Source organism: Haplochromis burtoni, unplaced genomic scaffold (genome assembly GCF_018398535.1).
Source record: "Haplochromis burtoni strain Fernald_Lab_line unplaced genomic scaffold, NCSU_Asbu1 Contig_142, whole genome shotgun sequence".
NCBI lineage: Eukaryota > Metazoa > Chordata > Actinopteri > Cichliformes > Cichlidae > Haplochromis > Haplochromis burtoni.
In genome coordinates, this window is record NW_024582503.1 from 1,493,045 (window position 1) to 1,513,533 (window position 20,489).

Here is a 20,489-nt window from a genome sequence, read left to right on the forward strand (position 1 = left end):
ATAGTTCTCCAGGCTTTCTGAAGGTCTTTCAAAAATTTTCTTTGGACATTGGCTGCTTTGTTACCCTCATTTTCACTCTAGTCCTTGTATCGGAGGAATTTTTTTTTGTTTGTGAAGCTACTTAACACTGACCTTTGAGTCATTCGAGTATAAAACAAATACTGTACATAAGAGAAAACTTAGCCAAGAATGAATTTTAATTGTATTTTAGGCACTGTGTATTACCAGCCAGTTTTTCTTGCATTTCTTTAGTTAAATTAATGAAAAATGCCAAAGATAAAATTGTGCTTGTGCACCAACAAGGTGTTATTAGCTGAAGACTTTGCAGCATGGTGTGGAAAACTGGGCAAGTGGTGATCCTAAAAAACCACCCCAAACTATCCAGAACAGATGAAAAGTCTCTTAAAGTCATGTCCTTAAGAAATAAGAACATAGAGAACATATAGAGAAATCAGGGGTGGCCCGAGACCTTTGCACAGCACTGATTCGTGATTTTTGGCTGCCCTGTACTATAACTATACGGTGGCCACAAGATTTAACAGTGAGGTAATGAAACCGGGTTGAAACAGTGACTATGTTTTCATTTCGCTGAGTGTTAGAAATAAAGGACAGTCCCTGACACAATTTTTCCGACTTTCTATAGCCACACTAGCCACTGAAGGAGACTGCACTTACCCACTGCACCGCATTAACTTAAATGTTAACGTCAGCATTCCTAAATGCTCACAAAGGCAATTTAACATGCTGATTGCCAGCATAAATAATGTTTACTATATTCACTGAAGGTCATTTTTTATATGCATACATACATACAAAAAAGCAGCCAAGAACAGTTTTGGTTTCTATTCATGCACTATCCATAGTATGGGAAACGCTGACCTGGCGATGGCAACAGATAAAATTCAATTTATTCCTCAGTGTTTGTCCATCCATAAAGCAGCCAACCAGCTTGATGTGGCACCAAAATCTATATGTGTACCAAATTCATTTTATTTTATTATATTCAATTTTTTTTGCAATCCATCAAATAGTTGAACTGTTCAAGCGTGAAGCAAAGCAGTGACAAAAAGACATCTTTGAAACTGTCAGGAATTAAGATTTAGGCCAGAGAGCAAGTCTTACAAGCCACAACCTTGAGTCCTTTCCCCCAGAACAGCGGCATCTCAGGAGACCCTGGAACAGCCTCCACAACCAACCTTTCGTTCACTGACACTGACCACAATGCCAGCTGGCAATCTCAGTGTGCAGCAGTGCCAAGGACACTGACACACACACACATGGTGAGCATATAATGATAAACAGGGAAAACTGTTGCAAGAAAACTGTTAATCTCTTTAGGAAGACTGAAGTGATACTGCTTGTGGTTTTTTGGAAAGCAACATACTTCAAAACACAACCACAAAAACATACTTTAGCCACATATTTCCATATAGTTCCGTTGGGGGCTGAAATTCCAGGCATTGATGCCATGCTTTACCAACTGGGCCTCTATTCATTGCTGGGGGTATGAAGTAGTGAATGAACTGCTGGTTATGTAGTCTTTTTTTCTTTTTTCTTTTTTCTTTTTTACAGTACAGTGGGTCAAAGGGTACAGCATGTCAACAACACTGCTAGCAGTGTTGGTACAAATCCCTGATAGGATGAATGGGCAGGGCTTGATAATGACACCGGGTTAGTAAGTTCATCATTCTCTGCGGGGCTCAAAGGGCACTGTATAGATGGAGCACCAGAAATGAATGCTGCAAAGCAGGATCCTGCAGATTCTGGACATTAAAGTGATATAGTAACGTGAAAATGCGTTACATAGTGGAGATGAGGAGCAACAGCGTGCACGAGGAAGGTTATGCATGTGCGAATGTCTTTGTTTGGTTGTGCATGGTGCAGTGGGGCAAAAAAACAAAACAAAAACAGGCTGCTGTACCCGTTTGCATGGAGAGGGAGCCACGTGATTGCATGGTTATTAACCTGCTGTCAAATATCTCCCAAAACCCGCTTCCCTTATTTACTGTCATGGCCTTTTACATGTACCCAAAACATGCTGACATGAGCATGCATAGTAACTTAAAAGCTGCTAGAAATTCCTTGCTATTAAAGCTGTCAAATCACACGAAAGGTACCACAAACTTTGCCAAAAACAAGGTAGGACGCTACACCCTGTGAATTCTACGAGAACTTGGAGCTGAACCGACCGACATACCTGAGCTGTTCCCCGGTGACAAGCACCTCGGCCAGACGCTCCAGCTCGGCAGCCTTCTTCTGCATGGTGTTCCCGATGCCGTCCATCTCTCTGCTGAAACAAGAAGCAAAGGGCAGGGGGGGTTGTGTTTCTATGCATCCAAATGTGCATCACTGCTTTTTAGGTGACAAACGCATAAAGAATCACCGGATTGGACAAAGGCGTGGAGAAGATCCGTGCGCTGATGACAAACAATGCACTGACACCTCGGTTTCTGCTTACCCTTCAAGCACCATGGAGAGCGGTGAGGGTAGGCTCGCAGGTATTCCTTGGATGAAAGCGAAGAAAGGAATTATTCCATCCCGGGAAACACGAGCAACAATGCCGGGAGTGAGACGCAAAAACAATCCAGGCAGCGCCTCAGTGCGCCTGCAGCTTCATCAGCAGTTCTCCACTTTCAGTTCCCTGGATTGGAAAAAAAAAAACCCAAACAAGAAAATCTACTCTTACAGATCAGTGCATGCATGCATGCCCCCTCCTCCTCGTAGTCTCCTTGAACCCCTGCGTTTAATCTTTGAATTCAGCGCTAGTGACAGCAGCTCTCTCTCTTTCTCTCTCTCTCTCTCCCTCCGTGCGGTGCTCGGTTTGTTTGTCCCCGCGTGCGACCAACCACACGAGCTGACTGCACGTTTTCTGCACGGAGCAGCCGGAGCCCATCCACAAAGCCCCCGCATTGGGAGGACTCTGCTGACGTCACTGGGGGAGTTCACCGAAGGGGCGGGATTGCATGTGTGTGTGAGCGTGTGCAGGTGTGCGTGCGCTCGCTTCTGGAAAGAATGAGGTAGGATAGGTGGGACATGAGGGGGTAATTTTAGCTACAAATTCGGGTTGTACACCTTTCTCCTTTGCACGTGTTCGTGTATTTTCTAGAGGAAAAAAAGGCATTCTGTCATTTACAACTGTAAAAGCAACTGTAACACCTGTGATTTACACAAACTAAATTAGTAACAATTTGGAGCTTAATAATAAGATTTGTTTGTATTTATTCCACAAAATGGGACGTCTCCACCTCCCTTACCTGTTAAATGTATATGCTATAGTGTACAAAAGAGGGGGGAAAGACACAGAAGGAGATTATGTAACATCCTATAAAGCAATTCAGTGCAGACAAAGAATGCCAACTGCAATTTCTATTCAAATAAAGTGTGTCAGTGTAGCCTACTTGTAGCTAAAAAGGCCTCAGGACAAACTCTCACAGGCAACAGGAATCCAATCATAAGCTACCAAAACATCTTCCTATGACATGTGAGCAGGGTGTAGCTCAACCTACGCAGCAGCAGCACACAAATTCCTGTGGACATGCACACTGCCTTACATGTGTTGCTCAATGTATAAAATAACAACATATGTCGAAACTTGTCAAGGAACTGGAAGATTAGTTCCAACTCAAAAACAAAGTATTCTGTGTTACTGTACAGCTCCTTCATTTCTCTATATTTTGTTTGGAAAGTTGGAAACAGGTCCACTGATTTTCTGGATAGAGTATATAAACAAACAAACAAACAAACAAACAAACAAACCAAAAAACAGATTTAGTACCTGTCTAAGAAGATATTTTCTTTGAATGTTGGCTGCGTCCTGTTCTGTGTCACAAGCATCCCACACCGCTTCAGTGTGGAGGCCAATCTATAACTGCTAGTCTTCCTCTGTGCATCTTTCTCTTTTACTGCATTGGCTCTGTGTTTGGGGTCATTGTCATGCTGAAAAATGAAGCTGTAGCTAATTGGACATTTTAAAAGATGTTGTTGTGTGGTGGACCAAAATCTGATGGCCCTGCTTTCATAATTCCATCAATTCTGACAAGATCTCCACCACCACAAATGTAGCCCCAAAGCATGACAGAAGCCTCCACTGTGTTATACAGATGGCTGTAAACACTCACTGCTGTACAGCTCTCCTGGCTCCTCAGTAAACACCAATAATACAAACCAAAAATGTAAAATTTGGATTAATCACTCTGTCAGACCCGTTGCCACTGATTTTCAGTCCAGTCCTTGTGCAATTTGTCATACCTCGGCTATTTCTCCCTGTTCCTTCAGTCCAGCCTTCTGGGATTTCCTTACCTGGATGATTGAGCATGCACCAAGACAAAAGAGAAACGTGGCGAAATTGAACAATAGACAAGAACTTCTGGGTTATGGTGTAATATGTGATAACCCACAATGAACAGATCACTTCTATGGTCTATAATAAAATAAAATTACATTAAATATGCAGTGCACTAGAGTCAGGGTAGAGCATCTTTCTTCCTGCCCTCCACTCAGTCAGAGTCTTGGTGGCTGTGGCCTGGCAGCACCAACTGCTGCCAACACTGTTTACATGTGATGGTATTATTCTTCCTTGCGTACCACTTCATTTTTGCCACTGTTCTTCTCCCCCTGCCCTTTTCTCTTATGATAATGCTGGGTGGTGTAAAGCACATCCATGAACCCATCACAGGTTGGTGAGGAACAAGAGAATGGGAGGAGGCAGGAAAGGGCAGGCAGCTGGGTGGGTTTCTTTCAGAGGTAACAAGGAAATGGACCCACTTGGGAGCTTCATCTGTTTCAGTTGGGCCATCCCTGCAGAACAAAGGCAGAACAACCACACAACTGAAATACTTTTGTAATAGCCTCCTTCTCTCTTGATAAGGTAAATAATCTATCAAGTTCTCGACTGCTTTCATTTAATTGTTTGTCAATTACTTAACTATTTCTGTGTGGGTGTATGCGGCAGGTCGGGGGTTCTTATCACCAACAAAAGCTGTAAACTTAAAATACAGGGTTAAGTAAAAAATGTAGGCCATAGGAACCCTTCATACTCAAGGCAGGGATTTTTTTTCGTAGGGCCTTCCAGATTTCTGGCATCCTTGCAGAGTGGATCAGAGGGACAACAAAAGTGTTGCAGCTCCTCTCTCCATCATATGCCTCAGTCAACTGCTTGAGCATGACTTCCTCACCGTCCTGGATGGTCCTTCTACAGTGAAGTATCATCTCTGCTTTGGTGATGTAGCTTGTCACATCTGCTTCTGTAGGGCACATGTGACTTGTTTCCTTGCTTCTGTGGGCTTAGCTGCCCTGAGTCATTGCAGGTCGCTGTCATCCCACAAAAAGATGTAGCTGGTGACTTGGGCCATGAAACCAGAGTAGAGAGCGTGGGAATCAGTTGGGCATCCAGTAGCAAATGTCCTAGTAACATTTGTTACCCAAGCTGCTGTATACCGGGGCTCACCTGCCAGCTTCCTCACAATCTTCTTGGTGAAGTCCATTTTGATAGCCTGTCCAAACAGGGATGTGATGGAGGCCTTCACTTTATCCAGCCTGCTGAGGACATCTGGGGATATACGTGCATCAGTCAATGATTTTTAGGTCCTGCAGGCAGTGAGAAACTGAATTTGCTTCTCAAGCCAGCTTTTAGCATGCTCTTCCTCCAGTTGCTTTTTTTGGCTGCTTCTGTTTCCCAACCTACGCTGATGCATGAATAACACAACCTGGATGTCACATCCCAGCTTGTATGTCAGAAGACATGGGAAGTGTAATTGCGATGGCCAACATCTAGCTGGGAAATGATGGTGTGGCTCCAGCTGATCATCTTTTGTTTGCAGCTCCTACAGGCAAGATATTCTGAAGCCAAGTAATAAGAGTTGCTGATATCAACTATGAGCTTGATCTACTAATGTAGTCCAGCAGATATAAGATCTGACTTGCAACAGTCTGGATGTGGACAGTACAGCCTCACACGCCACAGCGTCCTATCCATCCAAAGGAACAGGGGGTGGCCAAAGTACTGCTCCAGTGCAGGCAGAGCACTTGAAATCAGTGAATTGCACATTCTGTCTACCTTTGTGTGGTCCACCTCTGATTGATTAAAGCGCAACCACTTGTACAACGTTTTGGAAATCCACCTCTGGTCAATATCTGGTAAGGCGTGGATCCAGCCAGCAGGAAGGAAAATTCTCTATTAAACCGATAACAGAGAATAAAAGTACAATAATTTTTTAACTTATATTTTGTGTGTGTGAGAGAGGAACCACATACCTAGCATAACCCAGTACATTTTCAGCCAACCGCTGAAGCTTATGGCCCCTGAAGATTCCAGACTGCAGAAGATGGTGTTCATTATCAGGGTCCCCACCTTGACAGAACAGCCATCCTTGCTGACTCTTTTACCTTCTCAGGTGAGAGAGCTCAGGCCCATGGTCTTTTCTCTGCTTTGACTGTCTTGGCCTCTTCTGTGTCAAAGCGACTGGCACAGCCGTCCCCTCTCCTTCTTCTAAATCTAGGATCCATTCTGTTTCAAAAAAGGACAAAAAAAACTCGGTCAGTCTCTGATGGGCAATTAATTGTGCTACTCTTACTTTATTTGCTCATGTCCCAATGTGCAAACTAGTATGTTAAACCGTGTAGTATTTAACATTATCAGGGTTGCATATGATAGCTTGCTACATAATAGCTTGTCGCACAATGCTGTATATTAACTAATAGAATATGAATTAGAATTTGCTCACAACTCTCCTAACTTTAATTTACTTTATTAAAAATAGCTGGGTTAAGTATATATAAACTTTAGCTGCCGATTTAGAAGGCGGGACTAGTCTGTGTGGTTAGACACAGATTGGTTAATTTAGGTGAGCTAGCGAAAGATGGTGAAAATAAACCATTAATATTACTTTGCCTTTGGGAGTGTAGTTACCTGGTTTATTGCTGTGGTGGGCACTCTGTGACGAAATGTAACTAGTGTTTCTGTCTGATTAGCCTGTTCTTATGGAAGAGGATTAGGACCACTAGAAAGACAGAAAAAGTAGCCACGTCTTTCTTTCTTTTTTTCTTTTCCAGAATTTTTATGAAAAAAGTCTGACTTTTTCTCAGAATTCAGAATTTTTTCTCTGAGATTAACCTTAGAATTCTCAGACTTAATCTCATAATTGGTGTCTTTTTCTCAGAATTCTGAGATTAAAGTCAGTATATTGAGAAAAAAGTGTGTTCGACAATTAGCTTGAGACGTCCTGCCACCTTATTTGTGTAAAGCTCAACAGCGACATCTGCTGACCAACGGAGCCTTTTAAAGTAAGAGAGGAAGAGTGGTACGCTAACGAATTGCAAGTGTGCACTGAGTCTGTCACGTGGGCCAGTGGCGCAATGGATAACGCGTCTGACTACGGATCAGAAGATTCTAGGTTCGACTCCTGGCTGGCTCGTCGTATTTTTAGCCTTCATTCTCTTATATAAGAGTTAAATGCTGGATGACTTGCTAGAGATGTATAATTCCAAGAAATAGTGGATGTATTGATTATATTGTGTGCTAGTGACCAGAAGAATAAAGAGGCAGGCCTGTTGCCTGAACTTGCTGGAATTTCTAGAAAGATTTGACCAATTCAATGTGGTACAAAGAATCAAAAGGGATCAGTCATCAATCAGTCAATTTTCTTGGCAACAAGTACAGCTTCAGTTCAGTTTGGTTGTTTGGGGGAAGACAAAGTTTCTTGGATAAACACAGATAAGTATTATTGTTATAACTATTAGAGGTTGTGTCAGAACCATCACAATACCTAGGATCTCGTGGAGATGGAGACGTAATTCGTTCTACGGAAGTGAAAGTAAAACAAGGAAGCTTTCTTAAATTTATATATGAGGAGAGTGGAAAAGATCGAGCCAGCCAGGAGTCGAACCTAGAATCTTCTGATCCGTAGTCAGACGCGTTATCCATTGCGCCACTGGCCCACGACGGTCTCCACTCGAGATCTTCCTACTTCACAACAGTGTAAGTATTTGCAGTCCAGGTTTACTCGTTCTTTTTATAAGTATAACATTAAAAAGAACAATAATTGTTAAATGAATAAATCGTAGTAGTTACAACTTAATGAGAAAAAACTCGGCCTAGTTGCTCTTTATGCCAGCAGGTGACGCCATCGTGCTTATTTTCAGAGCTAGTGAACACGGTGCCTAAACAAATCAGAAGATCATAGGATCGAGTTCTTCCTTGTTGCGTTTTTTTTTTTTTAGCCAGCCAATCTGCCTGCGCCTAAAGAGGATGTGTGTAGACTAGGGGCTTCCAACTCCAGTTCTTGAAACCTTCTGTCCTTCAGCTTTTAGATGCATCCTTGTTCCACAAGACATGAATCAAATGAATGGCTTGTTACCAGACCTTTGCCAAACTTGTTGGCATGCTGAAGAGGTAATTCAACCATTTATTTCACCTGTGTTGGAGTAGGGATGCATCTAAAAGCTGCAGGACAGAAGCTCTCGAGAAGTGGAGTTGGAGACCCCTGTTGTAGACTATCATTGCAGAAAAAAACATGGCAGTGGCTGCCGTGCTCCTCAGGACTAATAGTAAGGAGGACATTGTTCCGAATTTGAATATGTGGCAAGAAAACAAACCAATGGAGGCCCAGTAGAGTGCAATCAGATGAAGAGTTTATTAAGAACACACACGTGGGAAGAAGCACACAGCATCACATCAACGGACTTCTTCGCCCAAAATACACAGACAATGGCTTTTTATAATGTCAGGGTTACCGCCCCTTCACGCGTTATAAGAACATTATTTGCATCTTGAGAACATTATGTGCATCGTTTACAGACAATGATCAATTTTTAGAGCTAAAGGCAGACAAAGAAGTTCCTTTTTCTAGCATCTTTTCCAAATATGGCGATGACTTCAGGCCCTGAAGGCCCCCGTGGACTTGTCCTCCTCTCTGACACATCTTCTGTCACCTGTTACTAAGCAAACTCAAATGCAACAGGTTGCTGAATGCATTCAGGCCTTTGCTCAGGCCTGTTTCTAGATTGTATGTATTATATGTGTTTTGTAGGCATGTATGCATTTTTAACCTTCTGTAGCTCAGAAGTTACAGAACTCAATTACTTCTAGCTCCATCAATGGCATCATGGACACCGGGGTCACCGCTCCGGGGTCCACTGGCCTCGTGATTACCTTTTCCAACAATCCTCTGGTGCAAGGAATGAGACAACAACCACAAGTCACCAATATCCCTAGAAATGATGCAATAGAAAGCATTACAGACATCACAAACCCTTTCCATTGTCTGAACACGGATGTCATCCAGCTCTCCAGCGGGTTGTCGATTCCTGAGTGTTCATGCATAGTTTTAGACAAAGTTTTCAGCCCTTCCAGAGCTCGAGTTACTGAGCCATCTGGGGCAGTGTTGTTGGGGATAAAGGTACAACACGTCTCCGAACATGGCACATACACCCCCTTTCTCTGCCAACAACATGTCAAGGGCCATTCGATTTTGCACTCCCATCAGCGAGGTCGGACCCAACTGTTCCGCAAACCCCTCCATGCCGTCTCTGGTTAGGTTAGAGAGTCTCAGCAAGTTATAGTTGACATAATTTATGCAATCAACATTCTTGTTTGGAGTTACCCAGATGAATATACTTTCAAATCCTGAAGCTACTTGGTCTGCTAGTTTATACTCATTTGGAACTCCCCTGGGCACTCCTATTGAGTCAATCCAGGTGGGTGAATTCAATCTTGGGTCATACGCATGTGCCCCCTGGGTCCCTCTCTTTGCCAAAATGTGTCTCTTACGTCTGGCAGCTAAAGTGCATGTGTTGTGTTGTGGTAGGGCTTTTACCTGGTTTCCCATCAGTGTGAGTGGAGCTCCCAGCCGTACCATAGCACATGTCCCCTCACTTCCCAGAGGAACCCAAACCAAAAGAGTGCGGTGTCCACAGTAATAATACAACCCACTTCTAGCCCATGTTCCAATCAGAGTGTTTGGGTCACTTACATTGTTGGTGGTTCTTCCTGTGAGTGTGACAGCACACCAGCTTGGGTCAATTTCTCCCAATTCGTACTTTACCTCATCTGTTGAAAACTTAAAACATGTATAGTTGCCTTGTCTTGACATAATTGGTCCCACTGTTGTCTGCTTTGGGATTAGAGGAAAAAGACTAGACAACAGAGTGCAGTTGCCAGTACTCACTGCACTTTTAGTCAGCCTCAGCATACAGTCGTAGCCCCACTTGTCCTCTGGATACAGTGGTGCGGGCTCTGTAAACAAACGTGGTCTGGCTGAAGCACAGGCAACACAATCAGATACCTGTTGTTCTTTAGCATCAGCATCTATGCTGAATGGATATCAGCCAATGTTGAAGAAGTTACACCGTTAGCCTGTTTGTCAGCTTAATATAATTAATCAGTAATAAATAATAAATTACGACGGTGAAAAAGCAACAGGAGACGCTTGTTAAGGGGTCTGAAATAGCAATTTAATAGTCTAAATCAAATTTGGCTTGTTGTATTTTATTAATTAAATATTTCCTTTACAACAATCAAACAGAACACAGTTGGTTACAAAATAAGGACTGCAAATGTCAAGCAAGCAAGCATTAAGTTAGTATATGAATAAAATATGGATGGCAAAAAGCATCAAACCGAAAATGTTCTGGAAGGGAAATAACTATTTAAAGGGGAATTGCCCAAAAAATAAAACAGACAAATGATTATAGGCCTACAGTATATATAAATATTTATAAAAAAAATATGCAATGATCTACAGTTCTAATACCAGCATTCTCATAGGTGCATAGAAAACTCACTTCTATTTCTCCATGTGCTTAGAACAGACTAACAGTATAACCAAGTCTCTCACTTGATAAAACACATTTGGGAAATTATTTTGAAGGATCCTGTAAATTAGCTTTAATTTCAGTGGTCACTGGGACATTTAAAAGAAAAAAACCCATTGATGTTGTTGATGTTAGCAGGATTTATCCCAAAATAATGGTTAAAAAACAAACAAACAAACACACAAACACACATTTCCCCCTCAGAGTTATACTTCCACTCCAATCTTTGGTTTTGCCAAATCATTCCAGAGATTCCAATTCAGGATTCTTTCAGTGCCACGATGCCCGTCTCTTATACCCCTGGAATTAAGTATCGATTTATTCTCGTGTGACACAGATGTGTCTAAGTTATTATATGATGTAACTAAATGTTGAAATTAACAGCAGAAGTTTGGAGGCAAAGTTGAAGGCACACAGTCTAGGATATTTACACAACCAAGGCATTTCATATTTACACAAAGAAAATTTATAATATGACAACACTTCTGGAAAGTCTGCATGCAATGCTTCATTTAAAGTAGGGTTTTGGTGCATTGCAGTACTTCATTATTGGATTCTGCATAAAGGACACTTCATTGACATTCCTGTCAATATACATATCAAACTATATTTCAGGACGTCTCAATCCTTTACAACAAGAATTGCAAATAAATTCCCGAAGTCCATATTTTGCAGTTCCTTCTCCGATCCATCAGGTGTCTCCCACCACCTGGAGCGCTGTTAGTAGGAGGCGGCAGCGACTGAAGAGGAGCGGCCGGGCTGGATGTGCTTCAGGTGGCAGGAGTGGCAGAGAAGGTGTCCGTTCAGCGGGTAACAGCGGTGACCTTCCTCATCGTTCAGTTCCATCTTACAGTCCTGCAGAGCATGAAGCAGGAACATGGCTGAGACATGTCTACTGAGTGAGCTTCAGCAGATAGAACAGTCGACAAAGGGTGTGATTGTTGCTCTGTATTGATCTTGGAAAATTTGACAGCAATAATGGCTCTGGTCAGCAGAGGTTTTCTTTTGTGCTGCAAGATTTCTTGAAAGAAATGTTTCTAACACTAAATTTTGTGCTTTTGAACAACCTGAAAGACTTAAAAATAAAAAAATAAAAAGCTGAGAAGAAACCATCCAGTAGTTACACAGAGGCACTTCTCACAGCTCAGTGATTATGAGAGAGAAAGAAAAAAAAAAAAAAAGAAGCTGTCAATCATGCAAAAGAACAAACAACAGGTACTTGAGAAAATGATCAGATGGTGATGATGAGGTGTTGCATACCTGCTCTGCTCAGCACAGCATAATTACCAAGACTGTAATTAAGATCGGGGATCTACTCATTATAATTTCATTTAATGAGCTATTCAGAAAGCGACTGGCTAAGAGCCACTAAAACACACATTTTACATTTCGAGGTGTTTTTACTTACCTCACAGTGATAACATTCAACATGATAGTCTTTGTCCATGGATACTACTCGAATGGTTTCATCAGACCCCTGGAAAAAACAAAAAACCCCAAACAAACCACTGAAGGTAATATCACTAGAAAATGCTCCACTCTCTCCTTCTGTTCAACTTCTCAGTTTGACAAAAGCTTCAAAAGATCGATAAGAAGCCCGGGGACGTCAATGCAAGCCACGAGCTGAATGATCTGTAACTCCTCTGCATCACAACTTTGGAGCTCAAGTGCTTGGCAATCATCTTGGCGAGTGTTGAGACATGACTGCCACTGGTTGCTCCAGTATCAGAGCAGTTTCATTCTATGTTGTGAATGTACTCAATTTATTTCTCCCTCCCGTCAAACGATAACTCAGATGAGCCCTCACATTGTTGTGACCAGCTTGAAACTTGAGCTCTGTGTTTGGGTCTTAAGGATTTATAAACAATCACGTTCTTACTGAATGACAGTCCATGTGTAAAAATAGCTGATCATGCTCTACTCCTACAGTTTCTTAGTCATCTTAGCTTTATGGTTCTTCTCACAGTCTTTGCCCTCCTGTGAACCTGAGCTAATCATTCTCTACAGTAAAGATAAAAATCCGGCGCTTTATGATCATATCCTGTACACAGGTTCACATTTCAGCTCCAAATTACATATACTTATCTGGATACTGAGTAATTTTCTCAGCACCTATGTGCTACAACACAGTCCAGCTTGCCTACAGTAATCACTGAGTGGATCTGAAGTTTAAATAAATATTTCAGATATTCTCCAGTCACCAGAAAAGTAAGGTATTTGAAGCTGCCATAGAGGAGTTCAAATGTCAGCGCTGCTTTTAACCAACAAAGCTGCGTCCTTATGGTGTAGAGATGAAGGTGTTTACTATGAATGGTGCCCAGTTTACTCTGGCTAGTGGCCTTTATCGCATTTTATTTATTCTCTTTACTGTCTGTGCACTTCCAGGCATACAAGTCTCTCATACCAGATTATGAATTACATTTTTAATATGAAATTATATTTACTTTGATTTCTACCCAGATTCGTTTTTACCTTATTGAGACAGGCGTTTTTTGTGTCATATTTTATTTGATTGATTTAAGCTGCTTATTATACTGTATGGTTGTCTTTCACTTATTTTTAACTGATGTACCCAGGGTGTTTCCTTCTTTTTTTATAACTAAAATATATCTTATGTGGGTATAAAAACATGATTTGTGTTGTGCCAGTTTGGTATGGTAATTTAAATTAACGCCTGCATATATAAAGGGATGAGTAGCCAACTGGACATCATTTTTTTTATTTCACTTTTTTGATTTACAAATGAACAAATATGCACAAAAGAGAGGATTGATAATTTATCAGCTAACATTAGCAAACTTAGTAAACAATTTGTTAACGGGAGGAGAGATTTAAAAACGTCCTGCTGCATGTGACAGTTGTTGGTTTAAGTTTACAGAAAGAGCAAAACAGTTTGTGTGTCACAGGCTGTAAACACGTTTGATTCTACTGTGTGGTTGAGCGTTTTTCAAGTGGCCGTTTGTGGAACTAAATGTTCACCACCTATTTTTTTTTTTTTTTTTTAAACCCAGGACAAAGTTTGTTTTGGTGTTTTCTTTTGAGAAAAGCTCAAAATGTTCAAATGCACATTGCTGATGTTACCCAAGTAAAACAGCAAGCGATAGCTTACCTCTGAGGGCAGGATTGGCTGGTTACAGGCAACATTTAGGGTGCAAGGACGCCTGGGAAATAAGAATGGAAAGAGAAACTTTTTAAAGACTTTTTTAAACTTAACTGGAGAAAAAAAAAAAAAAAAAAAAGAACTGTAACGACTAAGGTAAATGTAGTAACTAAATGAGCTGAATTAAAATGAACTCTATCCAGACTTTAAAGATCACAGTTCATATGCAGTGTCCCTTTACCAGACGTTACACCCCCCCGCCTCCTGATTCAGCTAAGGAAATGCCAGGTCTGCAGATGTGCTGGCTTCACTTCACACACGTGATTCCCCAAATCCAAGAACGAGTAGAAAATTAAAGCGCAAACTGGATTCATTATTTCCACACACGTGGCAGGCACCTGGAAGTCTGAGGAAATAACAAAGGGTCTCTCAGTGTGGATGGGCATGACTGTGGCCAAAAGTCACATAGCTGTATACACAATAAGGCTTGTCTGATTTAATCAGCGTAGAGAACATTTGGGGGCTGCCAGGCAGAGATCGGCCACGTGCTCGGTTCTGCTGTACATGCTGTCCCAGCAGGAAAAAAACAAAACAAAACAAAACAAAAAAGAACAGCTGGAACTGCAGAGCCGCTGTGGAGAGCGAGCCTTTACAGGTGCTGCACATTCAAATGTGATTGCAGTTTGTCAAAGTGGTTAACAGTTCCCACACATGGATTCATACATAAACCTTTGACCCCTACTTTATATAGTTATGTCCAATAATGGAAGAGAGTAGGGCTGGGCGATATGACCCAAAATTCATATCTCGATATTTTTTAGCTGGATGGCGATATAAGATATATATCTCGATTTTTTTTTTAAAGCCATAAGTTAAGAACAAAAAGAGAGTTCTTAGTCACACTGTGTCCCAGATGTCACACGGGCACTTTTATTTACATACAGCGTAGATGTACATGAAGAAATTACTCAAAAATAAATTATCAGCATTTATTAAATAATCATGGTCCATAAATAAAAGAAAACAATGTTGTTTTTGTGCATAACAAAAAGCTCACAATTGTGCAGTCAAAATGTAAACTAATAGACGCTGAGCATAATAACAAAGAGACAGATTTCACAGCTGCACCACGTCTCTGAACAGGTGCCATTTGTGGTCCTTATACACACACAGTACGTATCACTCCGCGAGGCTCCTCCTCGGTAGCCGTAATCCTCCGACAATCCATCAAGCGGTGCAGCTCCGTAGCTTAGCAAAGTCATATTAAAACATTTTTTGACAGATTGCTGAGCGCTGTGTACCACATAAAATCGGTTCGCGGTCAGTAAGCACAACCAGAATTCATACATAAGGCGCACTGTCGATTTTTGAGAAAATGAAAGGATTTTAGGCCGTGCAGCCCCTCGGCTGCATGTCGTTAGCGCGGTTAGCTCGTTAGCGCGGTTAGCTCGCTAACACGTTGACGCCGTCCAGCCCCACGCACGGTAACTCGCTAACGGAGATTTTCCGCTTTCATCTTGTCATTGCCTGCAGGTGAAGCTATGGGGGAGGCGGAGTTGTGTTCAGTGAAGGAGAGGCGAGGCCGAGTAACGTTGCGTAGAGACAAAAGTGGACGAAAGAGAGGCAAACCTGCGGCTCCACAAGTATAATTATAACGTAACATAGACTATATCGATATAAACGATATTGTCACATCTTATATCTCGTATGAAAATATATCGATATTTTTAAAAAACTCGATATATCGCCCAGCCCTAGGAAGAGCCATGGCTCTGTGCCACTATTCACACCTCTAACTGGACAGTGATATTTTCTTTCCTCCCTCCCCCTCTCTCTCTTGCCCCCTGCCAGAATAAACTTCTCATGTGTCTGCCACATGTGGCAGAGGGAAACTTAGTCAACCCGTGCAGGCCTTCTCAACCTGATCCCGCCATAGCAGAGGAAAGTTAAAGGGCTGTGCTAGTGAGTTCAATTGGAACATGAAACCTGGACATGTTTTCCCAGCGTCACTTTAAACTAAATCCACCCCAGACAAATCCAGGTGCTCCTTTAATTACTGTGTAACAAGCGACACTCACCTGTGGTAGTCTTTGACACAGTAGATCCTATTTTCGGTGTCCACAGTGAAGGGCACTCCATCAAGGCTCTCGTTACAGATGACACAGCGGAAACAGCCTGGGTGGTACGACTTCCCGAGGGCCTGCAGGATCTATGGAGAGGAATGAGTAACACGCTTCATGTTTCTTGGTATTTTGAATGGTCATCATAAAAAAAAAGGAAAAAAAAGAGAACATTTTGGTGGGTTAACCGAGTCATCATCACAGCCCAGAATAGACTAAGACAAATAACTCCGCAAAATACAAGAAGCAAGCTTACCTACCAAACAAATCACAAAGATTGACCCAATTTTAACACATTTTATTTACAGCGAGAAAAACTAATAAATCTCCTTTACTCAGCCTACTGAATGGTTAACATATGCAGACTCGTGTCAACAGTCTTTCTTTACTTCCTGACTTGTGATGACATCATATCGGGGTGTTTTTAAACCACAAGCCTGTGTGTCTGTGTTTGAGGAGACAGACAAAGACACAGAGCCAACGCTCTTTATTGAGTCATCATCCAGATGTGTGCACTGAATGCTCATTTAGGATGAAGTAACCACGTTTAGTGCCGAGATCACCAGACACTGACACACAAAAATCACACAGAAGCCCATTCAGCTGACGAGAGGAACCCAACAGTTACCATGTCCATGATCAAGTGTCCGCAGGCGTTGCACTTGTCTGCAGACTGCTGGAAACCAGAATACTACAACAGAGAAAACACAAATATGGTTTATTAACGGATTTTCTCACAATAGGACCCCTCAACAGCTCCACAGTGTCTACCCTAGGCCAAATCCCAGGCCATCTGGGCGGCTGAACTAAAACCATCTCTACAGTTTGTTGCAGTAACATTTGCTTCAGTGACATTTTTTCCGATTTAGTCACAAAGTCAGTACAGTGTAGTTTGTTTTGAGTATATTTAAGTATTTAAAAAATATTATGTAGGAAAATATCAGTGAGAACAGTGCACACGTACAGGCCTGGCAGAATACATATGCATATATCACCACTTCATACAGAGAGCAAAGCCGGAGCAAATTTAATTCAGTATAAATGTTGATTTTAATTGAGAAGCTACGAGCTTTTGGTGGAAGGGCAATTACAGGAGGTTTTACACAGAGAGGGCTCGCGGGGTAAACAGACACAGGGCTGCTGAGAGAGCAAGAATGAGTTCGTAAAATACTTTTCACATGAACGCAACATGAACACCAGCTGTAAAACGCAGACAAAAAATTCATGACAAATTCTAACTTAGGCTTTTAATGGAGTTGAATGCATCTGTGATTATGCACAGGGAATGTTCTTTCAATTTTTTTTCAAAGTACACGTGGGAATACTCTGATGGTCCAATTGGCCTGACTGCCCTCCAACCCATCAGCAGTAGGAAAGCTGTTTCTCCAGTAACAGACCTCTTTCCAGTCTCACTTTAAGGAAGTAATTCACATTGAATACTGGAAATTCTCTTAACTGTGTCAGAAGGTCATGTCTCTGATTGCCATTTGCATTCAAGTGGAATGAAGCAGTTTTCAATAATCATGGGTTGGATTAAGGAACAATGTACACCCCCCCCCCCCCCCCAAAAAAAAAAAAAAAAAAAAAAACCCAACAAAATAACTTCTTTGAGCAGCTCCCTTATTTACAAGGGGTCGCCACAGTGGAGGGATATTTGATTTGGCAGACATTCCTATGCCGGACGCCCTTCCTGATGCAACGCTCTTTGGGACATTCGTCTCTTTCTGGTCTTGAACTGGCGATCTTGCGCACAAATGGTGGGAACCTGTGATTTCTGGTATTTTAGGCAAATCACAAAGTTATCTGATTTTAGAAATGAGCCATGACAGAAGGATACTGACTGGCATCTAAACTAAATCTAATGCTTTTTTTTTTTTGCATTTTTAAATCCCAGTGATGGTTATCAGACCATAAAATCCAGTTTAAGGAAACTAAATATTGACTCTTTATCGACTGCTCACCAGGAAGTCTTCTTCACAGAAAACCTTCCCTCCAACATAGTAGAAAGCTTTCCCTCTCAGTCTTCGACCTGCAGAACAGAGAGAACAGTCTATTAGCATCATTTCCCTCTTCAAAGTTGTCCACAGCTTTGACTAACAAAAACATCTTATTCCCTCTTACTGAAATATGAACATTAGGCAGTTTAGAACAGGCTTGAAAAGATAACTTAACGACAGAAAGTTGAACTGTCATACTGGAAAGTCTTACATGAGCCACGAGTTTCATCTCAGAAAATAGTTACACCACGACTAAGGCATTAAGAATGTAGTGATTAATTACAGCTATTCAAAAGGTAATGGGCCGTCTTGCAGTATTCATTACGTCCTGCTGAATTCCAAGCAGATTAATCAAATAAAGGGATTCACAGTGTCTTGGTGTCTTAATATAACACTACTGTGGCACAGAGCAGGCTATAATCAGGCAAGGAACACATCTGGATCTAACACGTGCAGATAAAGGGCTCATTAAATCTAATTATTGGACAGGTAAACTGATTAAAGAGTGCCCTGTTGAATTTCATGGACACCATAGGCCAAATCCTCCAATAATGCACTGCTCTTCTTTGTTCCTATCTAATCTCCTTCCACATGCTGGGTATGCTTACTTTTTGTCAAAACACGCGTACCAAGCCCTTGTGTGCTTCACATAGCTACGCCTGCCCAGGTCCCACAGGAAGAAAGAACATTCCTCGGATTTTGGAAGTGGGGAGATGAGGGAGGGGACAGCAGAGGAGAGGGAGGGGTTCACCTTAGTGAACTGCAGTCTTCTTTATCTCTCAGGCTCCATCCCACAATCTGTTTACTCTTTTTTTGTGTAACCAGTCTACTTGTTCCAGGAGACAGATCCACATCCTAACCTATACCAATTAACAAAAACAAACAGCCTTTTCATGATGGAATAAGTACTGGGGCTTTTTTCTCTGCAAATGATTTCTCATTGCTTCATCTTTCAGCTAATTGTTTGACGATTTAAAGTCATAACTGGACTGTTTGGAAGCAATGAGCTGGAATAAAAAGTCAAATGAGATCTAAACCATGAAACCTCATGATTTCTATTTTTCACTGGGTAGCACATTAACTTCTTCAGGAATTTACAAGTTCATGATCCCATTTTAACTGAGTAAAAATGACCATGTATTACCAAAGTGTCACCTAGACTACCTAAAGAAGAGCAAAGTCATTCTGATCAGACCAAGGTGGGGAACTTGCCGTGAGTAATTACTGATAGTCCTGGAACTGTGTCCCTAAAGGAAAAAGGGAAGGATGAAGGGGATGAAAGTGAATTATGGACCATTCCTCTTCTTTACATTCTTCTTTTTTTTTTTTTAAGTGAGTCACAGAGGGAAGGCTTTGCACAAAGATAAGAGCTTAATTAAAGTCAGGAGTCAGCAGTGACGGTTTGAAAAGCAGAAGAAACGACGACTACGGCGCTTTCATAAAAATGTAAAACACCTGAGGGACAGAGCCAAAACACAGGGCCGGGTTCTAATTAAGCAAATCTATGAATTCCCTCATGTGATCCCATTCAGAAAATGAGTAACTCATAATGACCCTGCCATGACTTCCCAATCAAGCCTCAACCTCAACGAATCAGGTCCTCAACTGTGACATGTCAGAGATTGTTCTCACCTTAAAATCATTTCATGTCCTATGAAATCACTGATGTACTTTTAATTTACAAAGAAAATGAGTATTTTTAAGACTTCTTTGAACTTCGGTTGTTTGGTCAAGACCCTGAAAATGTAGCCTCCAGATGTTAACATACCAGCAGACTGAAGGACCAATAGGATCCTGGCTTGTATCCTCCAGAGCCTGCAGACTGACTTGTATTATGGGCTGATATCGAGAAAGCAGAATCTGTTTATCACTGTTCTTTGCTTCACTGCTGCAGTTCTAGGCTATCATAGTAAAATAAATGTAAAAACCAAACCACAATTTCCTTTTTATTTCCATCAAGATTAACTCTACAGATGCAAGTTTTCCTGAGTGTCTCCAAGCATATAAATTTAAGAAGCTGTTTTTAATTTTTTTTCTTCTGAATTACACTTTTTTTTTTTTTTTTTTTTTTTAAACAGTTCCACAGACCATCTGAGAAGTAAAACTTGGGCTTTTTCTCTCTAACTGAAACTGTGTTTTTACCTTTAAATGTCTGTAAACAGTAAATGATGAAACTAGAAGGAAGACCCCTGCAGCGAAGTGCTGAATCTCAGACGTGCAGCCTGAGCGCTCTTGGCCACCAGGAATGTCCGCCTGCCTTTCACAGTCACCTGGGGGTGTGTGTGTGTGTGTGTGTGTGTGTGTGTGTGTGTGTGTGTGTATTGGTAGACTAGAGTGTGAGAATGTGCTGCATGGTCATACCTATCAGTGCAACTCAACACATGTAGCAGTTATGCTGACACACACATTTTGGAGACAGGAGAAAAAATTTAAAAAAAAAAGGGGCAATGCTTAATACATGAG

General features: G+C 41.5%; 2 protein-coding genes and 2 non-coding genes across 5 annotated transcripts in view; 1 reads left to right on the forward strand and 3 right to left on the reverse strand.

The window, feature by feature from the left end:
* deptor (DEP domain containing MTOR-interacting protein) overlaps window positions 1-2,905 on the reverse strand; it is a 36,045-nt gene extending 33,140 nt beyond the window's left edge. Inside the window, exons 1-2 of one of the 2 annotated variants that reach the window (XM_005934925.3) lie at window positions 2,459-2,905; window positions 2,198-2,287 (exon numbers count right to left, since the gene is read on the reverse strand). In XM_005934925.3, the coding sequence (XP_005934987.1) occupies window positions 2,198-2,287; window positions 2,459-2,472 (104 nt within the window). In that variant the 5' untranslated portion in view covers window positions 2,473-2,905. Of the gene's footprint in view, window positions 1-2,197; window positions 2,291-2,458 lie in introns of both variants that reach the window. The other variant, XM_005934924.2, reaches the window with a different exon arrangement.
* Window positions 2,906-7,339: 4,434 nt separating this feature from the next.
* On the forward strand, window positions 7,340-7,412 carry trnar-acg. The gene has a single exon. It is a non-coding gene; the product is annotated as a tRNA-Arg (tRNA).
* Window positions 7,413-7,862: 450 nt separating this feature from the next.
* Window positions 7,863-7,935, reverse strand: trnar-acg. Its single transcript has one exon. It is a non-coding gene; the product is annotated as a tRNA-Arg (tRNA).
* A 2,532-nt stretch (window positions 7,936-10,467) lies between these two features.
* Window positions 10,468-20,489, reverse strand: part of LOC102290027 (LIM domain-containing protein 1) — an 18,476-nt gene continuing 8,454 nt past the window's right edge. Inside the window, exons 3-8 of the mRNA XM_042224588.1 lie at window positions 17,991-18,058; window positions 16,658-16,720; window positions 15,985-16,118; window positions 13,891-13,970; window positions 12,218-12,357; window positions 10,468-11,664 (exon numbers count right to left, since the gene is read on the reverse strand). Of these exons, the coding sequence (XP_042080522.1) occupies window positions 11,530-11,664; window positions 12,218-12,357; window positions 13,891-13,970; window positions 15,985-16,118; window positions 16,658-16,720; window positions 17,991-18,058 (620 nt within the window). The 3' untranslated portion in view covers window positions 10,468-11,529. The remainder of the gene's footprint in view (window positions 11,665-12,217; window positions 12,358-13,890; window positions 13,971-15,984; window positions 16,119-16,657; window positions 16,721-17,990; window positions 18,059-20,489) is intronic.